Source organism: Heptranchias perlo, chromosome 35 (genome assembly GCF_035084215.1).
Source record: "Heptranchias perlo isolate sHepPer1 chromosome 35, sHepPer1.hap1, whole genome shotgun sequence".
Taxonomy (NCBI): Eukaryota; Metazoa; Chordata; class Chondrichthyes; order Hexanchiformes; family Hexanchidae; genus Heptranchias; species Heptranchias perlo.
In genome coordinates, this window is record NC_090359.1 from 25082875 (window position 1) to 25094625 (window position 11751).

The window sequence follows — 11751 nt, forward strand, 5'->3', positions numbered from 1 at the left end:
TCCTCCTCCTCCTCCTCCTCCTCCCCCCCTCCTCCTCCTCCTCCCCCTCCTCCCCCCCTCCTCCCCCTCCCTCCTCCCCCTCCTCCCCCTCCCCCCAGCCGGACAGTAGCCGGAGATGAAACGTTGCTGACCTTTCTCCAGAGGGACGCCTCTGTCGCCAGGCAGGAGCAAGCAGCCACGAACCAGCAGTTTCCCAGGCTCCCCTGATTGAGATCCCGGGAGCTGATCCCGTCCACGAACAGCCGCGGATCCGCGCAAAGCTCCTGCGGGGAGAACGGAGGTCAAGGGTCACGGGGCGGGAGGGAGGGAAAGAAATGGTGGAAAGAGGCGACTGCACGAGGATACACGACAAGGGGATCCACGGAACATAGAAAGAACAAACCTGCATTTATATCGCGCCTTTCAAGACCTCTGCACGAGGTCTTGAAAGCGCTTTACAGCCAATGAAGTACTTTTGAAGTGTAGTCACTGTCGTAATGTGGGAAACGTGGCAGCCAATTTGCGCACAGCAAGATCCCACAAAACAGCAACGTGATAATGAACAGATAATCTGTTTTTTTAGTGATGTTGGTTGAGAGATAAATATCGGCCCAGGACACCGGGAAGAACTCCCCCTGCTCATCCTTGAAATAGCGGCCGTGGGATCTTTTACGTCCACCTGAGAGGGGCAGACGGGGCCTCGTTTTTAACGTCTCATTCGAAAGACGGCATCTCCGACGGTGCAGCACTCCCTCAGTACTGGCACTGGGAGTGTCAGCCTAGGTTTTGTGCTCAAGCCTCTGGAGTGGGACTCGAACCCACGACGTTCTGACTCAGGAACGTGAGAGAGTTGCGACCCACTGAGCCACGGCTGATATCTTCGGTCACGCCTGAGCTCGATGAAACTGACAGGCACAGACATTCCGAGTCTGTTATTGTCAGCACCGCCTGTTTAAAGAGGGCGCGATCCACCCTGGGCATTGCTCATGGTGCAAGAGCACACAGTGGGGCCAGGTCGCCACAGTGGCTGTAGCGCGTAACTACAGAGCCACCTGGAGGTGTTTACATAGGGAATTGCCACTGTAACTGATAATACAGGGATTATCAATTATAAATATTGATATAAAAAGTGCAACTAAAAACAGGGAGTAAAGTTTGTGAACAGGAAATGAACACACAAAGATTTTTAATAAGATATAAAGATGGTTAAAGATGTATTTAAATTAGGAGCAGGAGGAGGCCATTCAGCCCCTCGAGCCTGTTCCGCCATCAATTAGATCATGGCTGATCTGTATCTTAACTCTATCTACCCGACTTTGCTCTGTAACCCTTAATACCCTTACATAACAAAAATCTATCAATCTCAGTTTTGAAATTTTCAATTGACCCCCAGCCTCAACAGCTTTTCGGGGGAGAGAGTTCCAGATTCCCACTCCCCTTTGTGTGAAGAAGTGCTTCCTGACATCACCCCCTGAACGGCCTGGCTCTAATTTTAAGGTTCTGCCCCCTTGTTCTGGACTCCCCCCACCAGAGGAAATAGTTTCTCTCTATCGACCCTCTCAAACCCTTTAATCATCTTAAACACCTCAATTAGATCACCCCTTAATCTTCTATACTCGAGGGAATACAGGCCTAGTCTGTGCAACCTGTCCTCGTAACTTAACCCTTTTAGCCCCAGTATCATCCTGGTGAATCTGCACTGCACCCCCTCCAAGGCCAATATATCCTTCCTGAGGTGCGGTGCCCAGAACTTATCGCAGTATCTCCAGATGGGGTCTAACCAGAGCTTTATAAAGCTGTAAAATAACCTCCACCCTTTTGTATTCCAGCCCCCCTGAGATAAAGGCCAATATTCCATTCGCCTTTTTAATTATTTTTTGTACCTGATCACTAGTTTTCAGTGATTTCTGTACACGGACCCCGAAATCCCTCTGTTCCTCCACTTCACAAAATTCCAACCCATTCCTGCCCTCACCCCGCGGGGTATCTCCACATCTGGATGTTCCTGATATCCTCACCGGGGTATCTCCACATCTGGATGTTCCTGATATCCTGGCTAGCGATCAGGAGTGGGAATTTGGATCTTTGTTAGCAAGGGGGTGGGGTGTGACCTGTTATAAGCTCAGGCCCAACCAATTGCTGGACAGGTAGCTCAGTACAGTCCTGTTCTACTGCACTGAGCCATCGGGGGACAGGGACTCACAATATTAACTTCGAATCTAAAATGGTGCCGGGAATGAGGGGACTCCAGTTATGTGGAGAGACTGGAGAAGCTGGGATTGTTCTCCTTACAGCAGAGAAGGTTAAGGGGAGATTTAATCGAGGTGTTCAAAACCATGAAGGGTTTTGATAGAGTAAATAAGGAGAAACCGTTTCCAGTGGCAGGAGGGTCGGTGACCAGAGGACACGGATTTAAGATAATCGGCAAAAGAACCAGGGGGGGGAGATGAGAAGAACATTTTTTACGCAGCGAGTTGTGATGATCTGGAATGCGCTGCCTGAAAGGGCGGTGGAAGCAGATTCAATAATAACTTTCAAAAGGGAATTGGATAAATACTTGAAAGGGGGAAAGATTTGCAGGACTATGGGGGAAAAAGCAGGGAGTGGGACTAATTGGATAGCTCTTCCAAAGAGGCAGCATAGGCAGGATGGGCCAAATGGCCTCCTTCTTTGCTGTAAGATTCAATGGTTATGCAATCCTTCAAAGCGATATTGATAGATTAGGTGAATGGGCAAAACTGTGGCAAATGGAATTCAATGTAGACAAATGTGAGGTCATCCACTTTGGATCAAAAAAGGATAGAACAGGGTACTTTCTAAATGGTAAAAAGTTAAAAACAGTGGATGTCCAAAGTGACTTAGGGGTTCAGATACATAGATCATTGAAGTGTCATGAACAGGTGCAGAAAATAATCAAGAAGGCTAATGGAATGCTGACCTTTATATCTAGAGGACTGGAGTACAAGGGGGCAGAAGTTATGCTGCAGCTATACAGAACCCTGGTTAGACCACACCTGGAGTACTGTGAGCAGTTCTGGGCACCGCACCTTCGGAAGGACATACTGGCCTTGGAGGGAGTGCAGCGTAGGTTTACTAGAATGATACCCGGACTTCAAGGGTTAAATTACGAGGAGAGATTACACAAATTGGGGTTGTATTCTCTAGAGTTTCGAAGGTTAAGGGGTGATCTGATCGAAGTTTATAAGATATTAAGGGGAACGGATAGGGTAGATGGAGAGAAACTATTTCTGCTGGTTGGGGATTCTAGGAGTAGGGGGGCACAGTCTAAAAATTAGAGCCAGACCTTTCAGGAGTGAGATTAGAAAACATTTCTACACACAAAGGGTGGTAGAAGTTTGGAACTCTCTTCCACAAACAGCAATTGATGCTAGCTCAATTGCTAAATTTAAATCTGAGATAGATAGCTTTTTGGCAACCAAAGGTATTAAGGGATATGAGCCAAAGGCAGGTATATGGAGTTAGATCACAGATCAGCCATGATCTTATCAAATGGCGGAGCAGGCACGAGGGGCTGAATGGCCTACTCCTGTTCCTATGAAATCTGAAGGTGGATTTGTGTTCGTGGATTCAGGGCATGTCGTGAACGTGCCAGCAGGAGGCGGTGTGGCACCTTTAATAATTGCTTTATATAACAGCTGAATTGACCCCCTTTTTCTTTTATATTCATAACGGAGAATTCAGGACAAGGGCCAAGGTACAGAGTGCAACATCACCCACACCGGAAGAAAGCAGGAGGGAAAAGATCAGGAAGTAATTGTTCGGTGATGCCCCTGTGGTCAAATAGCCTACTGGATGGAAGGGAACGGGGGGGGGGTGGGGGGGACGTTATCAGAGATCTATCAACGTTCTTACTGAAACATGGCAGCAGTAAAACAGACCGAGCGGGGCGGGGGAGAGAGAGAAAGAAAGAGAGAGAGAGAGAGAAAGAAAGAGAAGAGAAAGAAAGAGAGAAAGAGAGAGAGAGAGAAAGAAAGAGAAGAGAAAGAAAGAGAGAAAGAGAGAGAGAGAGAAAGAAAGAGAAGAGAGAGAGAGAAAGAGAGAGAGAGAGAAAGAAAGAGAAGAGAAAGAGAGAAAGAGAGAGAGAGAGAAAGAAAGAGAGAGAGAAAGAAAGAGAAAGAGAGAGAGAAAGAGAGAGAGAGAAAGAAAGAAAGAAAGAAAGACACAGACAGGGGCGGGGGGGACGGGGAGAGAGAGGCGGGGGAATGGAAAGAGAGGGGGAGGGGAGGACAGGAATAGACAGACACACAAAAAGATGGAAGCAGAAAAGAAACAGAGGGTGAGGGAGAGACAGACAGTGAGAAGAGAGAGCGAGAGGGGCCAGCCCATTCACACCAAACTAAATCCCACTTCCCAGGACTAACAGGAAAGATAAATTTAACTTTGAGTGGTTTCAGAGATCAGCATCAGTGTCGGGGCTCAGAGAGAAACACAAGGTTGGAAAGTCGGGATTGTCACAGTGACTGAGTCAGAGGTTGGATCTTGGCCTCTGTGTTGAAGTGACAGTATCGGGACCCTCTCTGTCACGAGCATAATTTCAAACACACACCCACACACCGGTCTAATAATAACCCACCAAGACAGGCAGACCCATCGCTAAATATAACCCCCTGCAATCTGATCTGAATTCATCAAACGTGGGAAGAGGAAGACGCCATTTGGCCATAATAACCCGCCTCCTTTTCGGTAGCTGCCCTCCATCACCTCGCCCGAGCGGCCAGTGTTTGGCGCGCGAGCCTAAAAAGCGAATGCCGGCGGGATGTTCAACTGTGGAAGGCATCACATACAAACCCGATCCCGTCTCCACCCGACGCCCGCTGGATAGGGATGGTGAGTCGGATCCCTGTCCGATTGTGCCGATCCTAACCCAGGCAAACTGAGGTTAATTGCGGGACTGCTCCCCGCCCCTCCCCACCCCGCTCTGAAAGGAGGGAGAGCAACAAACTCAATGCAGACCGGGGAGTCGAGTCTGAGACTGCGGGTGGTAGTATGGTATCGGGTAGTTTACCACTGAACTTCCGTGAGGGCGGCAATCAAAATTTCAACTGAGCCCCGGAGAGGTTTGAAACTCTTTCAAAGAGCTGGCACGGGCAGGATGGGCCGAATGGCCTACTTCTGCACTGTAAGGTTCTGTGATTCTGCGTTGCAGTCCCAACGTGAGCTGTAACCGGGACTAACAGAAACCGGGGGGAACCCGTTCAACGGATCGGTAATGGATTTCAACACACACCGGGCGGCTACGAGACCAAGGGATGTCGATCACAGGGGTGGGAGACGGGCACAGGCAACAGCACTGAGGGCGGGAAGGGGAGTAAATTATAAAATCAACCCCAGACTCCTTCAGGGGGCCTCCCCTGCAGCTGCCAGTAAGCAGCACTGGCTACAGCTGTATAAAGCTCTGGTCAGACCCCATCTGGAGATACTGCATTCAGTTCTGGGCACCGCACCTCAGGAAGGATATATTGGCCTTGGAGGGGGTGCAGTGCAGATTCACCAGAATGATACCGGGGCTAAAAGGGTTAAATTACGAGGACAGGTTGCACGGACTGGGCTTGTATTCCCTCGAGTGTAGAAGATTGAGGGGTGAACTAATTGAGGTGTTTAGGATGATTAAATAGAATGGATGGAGAGAAACTATTTCCTCTGGTGGGGGGAGTCCAGAACAAGGGGGCAGAACCTTAAAATTAGAGCCAGGCCGTTCAGGGGGTGATGTCAGGAAGCACTTCTTCACACAAAGGGGAGTGGGAATCTGGAACTCTCTCCCCCAAAAAAGCTGTTGGGGCCGGGGGTCAATTAAAAATATCAAAACTGAGATGGATTTTTGTTGGTTAAAGGGTATTCAGGGTTAGGGAACCAAGGCGGGTAAATGGAGTGAAGATACAGACCAGCCATGATCTAATTGAATGGCGGAACAGGCTCGAGGGGCTGAATGGCCTCCTCCTGCTCCTATCTCGGAACAATAAGTAAAGATTAAGTAAAGAACAAGCCCACGAGCCAGTCATCCCTTACTTACACTCGGGCGTTTCCACTCGATGGTGCCCGGAGGGGATCGGGCGTAATAGATGGAGTCATTGGTGGCGGGGAAGAGGGGGTCTTCGAAGAGGGCCTTGTTCCGCTGGCACACACTCCTCATCTTCCGGTAATCCTGGTCCTTGTAATGTCTCACACGTTGCAGCATTTTGTGTGTCTGCAAGGGGTCACGACCCTGGGAACCACAGTGCGAGAAGTTAGCAGCGGACACTCGGTAGGATTTCGGACTGGGGTCTCTGGGCCTCGAGGGGATACTGGGGAGGTGGAGGGCGGCGGGAGTCCATGAGGTCCCCAGGTTTCTGTCCGTCTGTGATCAGATTTCTGTATTCTTTGACTGGCATTTTCTGCAGTGATAGCAGAGTTTTCTTTTACATCACTGGAGTGCGTCCTTATTTATCGGGGGTCCCCGGGAGCGGGTCTGTGTTTACAGGGGGTCCCCGGGAGAGCCTCCGTGTTTACAGGGGGTCCCCGGGAGAGCCTCCGTATCTACAGGGGGTCCCCGGGAGAGCCTCCGTATCTACAGGGGGTCCCCGGGAGAGCCTCCGTATCTACAGGGGGTCCCCGGGAGAGCCTCCATGTTTACAGGGGGTCCCCGGGAGAGCCTCCGTATCTACAGGGGGTCCCCGGGAGAGCCTCCGTGTTTACAGGGGGTCCCCGGGAGAGCCTCCGTGTTTACAGGGGGTCCCCGGGAGCGGGTCCGTGTTTACAGGGGGTCCCCGGGAGCAGGTCTGCGTTTACAGGGGGTCCCCGGGAGCGGGTCCGTGTTTACAGGGGGTCCCCGGGAGCGGGTCTGCGTTTACAGGAGGTCCCCGGGAGAGCCTCCGTGTTTACAGGGGGTCCCTGGGAGCGGGTCCGTGTTTACAGGGGGTCCCCGGGAGCGCCTCCGTGTTTACAGGGGGTCCCCGGGAGAGCCTCCGTGTTTACAGGGGGTCCCCGGGAGAGCCTCCGTGTTTACAGGGGGTCCCCGGGAGCGCCTCCGTGTTTACAGGGGGTCCCCGGGAGCGTCTCCGTGTTTACAGGGGGTCCCCGGGAGCGGGTCCGTATTTACAGGGGGTCCCCGGGAGCGGGTCTGTGTTTACAGGGGGTCCCCGGGAGCGTCTCCGTGTTTACAGGGGGTCCCCGGGAGCGGGTCCGTGTTTACAGGGGGTCCCCGGGAGCGGGTCCGTGTTTACAGGGGGTCCCCGGGAGCGCCTCCGTGTTTACAGGGGGTCCCCGGGAGCGTCTCCGTGTTTACAGGGGGTCCCCGGGAGAGCCTCCGTGTTTACAGGGGGTCCCCGGGAGAGCCTCCGTGTTTACAGGGGGTCCCCGGGAGCGCCTCCGTGTTTACAGGGGGTCCCCGGGAGCGTCTCCGTGTTTACAGGGGGTCCCCGGGAGCGGGTCCGTATTTACAGGGGGTCCCCGGGAGCGGGTCTGTGTTTACAGGGGGTCCCCGGGAGCGTCTCCGTGTTTACAGGGGGTCCCCGGGAGCGGGTCCGTATTTACAGGGGGTCCCCGGGAGCGGGTCTGTGTTTACAGGGGGTCCCCGGGAGCGTCTCCGTGTTTACAGGGGGTCCCCGGGAGCGGGTCCGTATTTACAGGGGGTCCCCGGGAGAGCCTCCGTGTTTACAGGGGGTCCCCGGGAGAGCCTCCGTGTTTACAGGGGGTCCCCGGGAGCGGGTCCGTGTTTACAGGGGGTCCCCGGGAGCGGGTCCGTGTTTACAGGGGGTCCCCGGGAGCGGGTCCGTGTTTACAGGGGGTCCCCGGGAGCGCCTCCGTGTTTACAGGGGGTCCCCGGGAGCGTCTCCGTGTTTACAGGGGGTCCCCGGGAGCGGGTCCGTATTTACAGGGGGTCCCCGGGAGCGTCTCCGTGTTTACAGGGGGTCCCCGGGAGCGGGTCCGTATTTACAGGGGGTCCCCGGGAGAGCCTCCGTATTTACAGGGGGTCCCTGGGAGCGCCTCCGTGTTTACAGGGGGTCCCCGGGAGCGTCTCCGTGTTTACAGGGGGTCCCCGGGAGCGGGTCCGTATTTACAGGGGGTCCCCGGGAGCAGGTCTGCGTTTACAGGGGGTCCCCGGGAGCGGGTCCGTATTTACAGGGGGTCCCCGGGAGCGGGTCTGTGTTTACAGGGGGTCCCCGGGAGCGTCTCCGTGTTTACAGGGGGTCCCCGGGAGCGGGTCCGTATTTACAGGGGGTCCCCGGGAGAGCCTCCGTGTTTACAGGGGGTCCCCGGGAGAGCCTCCGTGTTTACAGGGGGTCCCCGGGAGAGCCTCCGTGTTTACAGGGGGTCCCCGGGAGCGGGTCCGTGTTTACAGGGGGTCCCCGGGAACGTCTCAGTATTTACAGGGGGTCCCCGGGAGCGGGTCCGTGATTACAGGGGGTCCCCGGGAGAGCCTCCGTGATTACAGGGGGTCCCCGGGAGAGCCTCCGTGTTTACAGGGGGTCCCCGGGAACGTCTCAGTATTTACAGGGGGTCTCCGGGAGCGCCTCCGTGTTTACAGGGGGTCCCCGGGAGCGTCTCCGTATCTACAGGGGGTCCCCGGGAACGTCTCAGTATTTACAGGGGGTCCCCGGGAGACCATCTCATCCTGTGTCCGTCCAACATTTAAATAACAATATCCCCTCTCCCTGCTCAGTCCACACTCTCCTGAAGGTGCAGGCTTCTCACCGCTGTGTGTTCGGCTTCACATTTAATGGCACCCCCATCAATATCACACCAAACGAGCCTCCCTTCCGGCGCGAGCCAAGACAGCCAGTGTCGGTGTGGCTTTTTGACTAAGGAAGGCATCACAGGCGAGCCAGCTCCTGCCCTTAACTCCCACGGAGATACCAGTAGTGCCCAGGAATGGAAACCATATTTCTGTCTCTCTTAACCCAGCGTTACTGAGGCCAATTCTTTTTTAAAAATTAATTCTCGGGATACGGGCATCATTAGCAAGACTGACGTTTATCTGTGGGCCCTCACAGCCAAGACTGATGGTAGACACAGGCTCGCAGCATTTCCAGCAGGGGTCGCTGGTTAGCTATTAGCAGCGGGAACCCTGGCTGATTTCTCCCCTGCCCCCGCCCTGCATTAGGCGGGGCCTTCATTAAATAGTTTCAAACCTTGGTATTTGTTCCTTAATTTAAAAATATCACAAGAATGTAATTCCCATCAGTGCTTCTCAAGAACGTCATTGTGTCACCACATGCACTTAGTGTAGCAGCACTGAGCCTGTTTGGTGAGCAGTGGGTGTTTCAAGTATCAAGGCTCCTGCTCCATCTCGTTCAGCAGCTTTGCTTTAATCCAACCTCAGAAAGCAGAAATAGGTCATTAGGTCCAACAAGCTCGACCCTTTTTAATGGGCCAATCCCAACCCACCCAATCCCTCAATCCCACCCACCCGCCGTATCCCTCAATCCCACCCACTCGCCGTTATCCCTCAATCCCACCCACCCACCCGTCTCCCTCAATCCCACCTCTCTATCCTTCTTGCCATAGCTCCCAACCCCACCTACCCTCATATCCATCAACCCCACCTACCTGTCACATCACTCAATTCCACTCATCAACAGTATCCCTTAACCTCACCCACCCACCGTATCCCTCAATCCCACCCGCTCTCCGTATCCCTCAATCCCACCCTCTCTCCGTATCCCTCAATCCCACCCTCTCTCCGTATCCCTCAATCCCACCCTCTCTCCGTATCCCTCAATCCCACCTACCCACCGTATCCCTCAATCCCACCCTCTCTCCGTATCCCTCAATCCCACCCTCTCTCCGTATCCCTCAATCCCACCTACCCACCGTATCCCTCAATCCCACCCTCTCTCCGTATCCCTCAATCCCACCCTCTCTCCGTATCCCTCAATCCCACCCTCTCTCCGTATCCCTCAATCCCACCCACCCGCCGTTATCCCTCAATCCCACCCTCTCTCCGTATCCCTCAATCCCACCCTCTCTCCGTATCCCTCAATCCCACCCTCTCTCCGTATCCCTCAATCCCACCCTCTCTCCGTATCCCTCAATCCCACCCTCTCTCCGTATCCCTCAATCCCACCCTCTCTCCGTATCCCCCAATCCCACCCTCTCTCCGTATCCCCCAATCCCACCCTCTCTCCGTATCCCTCAATCCCACCCTCTCACCGTAGCCCTCAATCCCACCCTCTCTCCGTATCCCTCAATCCCACCCTCTCTCCGTATCCCTCAATCCCACCCACCCACCGTTATCCCTCAATCCCACCCACCCACCATTATCCCTCAATCCCACCCACCCACCGTATCCCTCAATCCCACCCTCTCTCCGTATCCCTCAATCCCACCCACCCGCCGTTATCCCTCAATCCCACCCACCCACCATTATGCCTCAATCCCACCCTCTCTCCGTATCCCTCAATCCCACCCTCTCTCCGTATCCCTCAATCCCACCTACCCACCATTATGCCTCAATCCCACCCTCTCTCCGTATCCCTCAATCCCACCCACCCACCGTTATCCCTCAATCCCACCCTCTCTCCGTATCCCTCAATCCCACCCTCTCTCCGTATCCCTCAATCCCACCCTCTCTCCGTATCCCTCAATCCCACCTACCCACCATTATCCCTCAATCCCACCCTCTCACCCTCTCACCATATTTCTCAACCTCCTTCTTCAACAAAAACACAACTAATTTCCTCATGAACCCATTTCAATGCCCGTCTCTGATAATTTATTTCATAATTCCGGTTCCCTTTGGGTGAAAAGTTCCCCGAGTTCTCTTCTGTACTCCCAGTACCCCCTGGGTCTCGAACCCTTCCCCCACGGATGGGGGTGGCAATTGGGTGGGTCAGTTTTCTCAATCTCCAAACTTCAGGCAGGGCACCTGGAAGTGTCCCTCTGCCTCAAACAAAGCCAAGTGATTACCTCCCTCCCACGACAAACAGGATCTACATCCTCCTCTTACCATTACTGCAGGGGCTTAACCCCTTTCTGCCTGGACGCTGGGGTTTCATAGAGAGATCCACTTTGCAGAGGGAATGTATATTTTGTGTACAAGTCTTTTTCATCTCAGTCAGTCATGCATCCCTGTCTCAGATTTGGGTGGGGGAGGTGGTTATTTTATTACAGCAGCTTCATGGGTTGGTGGCATCTCCCTGATCAGATCCACCCCCACCCGAGGCCCTAATGGGTCAAAGTACTGACCAGTGCAATATTGATCCACACATTCCAGGAGGTCCCCGGATCTGTCCTGGGTTAGCTCGTCTCAGCTGCATTGGCTGCCATTGTCTTTGGCACCCTTTGAGTGAGGCAGATGGAACAATCTCCCAGGGCTCTCGCCTTGTGGGATCTTCCTGTGCGCAAATTGGCTGCAACCAGGCAGGTGGACCTCGAGGGGTTTGCCCGGTCCTGTACATTCCGATGGGAATGTTTTACACACATTTGTCCAGAGAGAGAGACTGCATTCCACAAGTGAAGTACCCAGGTTTATCCCAAGGACCTGATGTAGAAAGGCGTGCATTTATATATCTCAGGATGTCCCAGAGCGTCTCACAGCCAATGAAGTACTTATCAAGTGCAGTCACTGTTGTAATTTAGGAAACGGGACAGCCATTTGTGCACAGCAAGATCCCACAAACAGCAACTTGATAACGACCAGATAATCTGTTGCTAGTGACGTTGGTCGAGAGATAAATATCGGCCCCAGGACACCGGGGAGAATTCCCCTGCTCTTCTTCGAAATAGCGGCCGTGGGATCTTTTATCTTCGCCTGAGGTGGCAGACGGGGCCTCA

The 11751-nt window shown here is 53.7% G+C and overlaps 1 protein-coding gene across 2 annotated transcripts in view; it reads right to left on the minus strand.

Annotated features, from left to right (window-relative positions):
* Window positions 1–11751, minus strand: part of LOC137302485 (calpain-5-like) — a 36774-nt gene that overhangs the window by 21634 nt on the left and 3389 nt on the right. For both annotated transcript variants that reach the window (XM_067972177.1, XM_067972176.1), the window contains exons 2-3: window positions 6011–6202; window positions 132–263 (exon numbers count right to left, since the gene is read on the minus strand). In XM_067972177.1, coding sequence (XP_067828278.1) covers window positions 132–263; window positions 6011–6175 — 297 coding nt within the window. In that variant the 5' untranslated portion in view covers window positions 6176–6202. The remainder of the gene's footprint in view (window positions 1–131; window positions 264–6010; window positions 6203–11751) is intronic.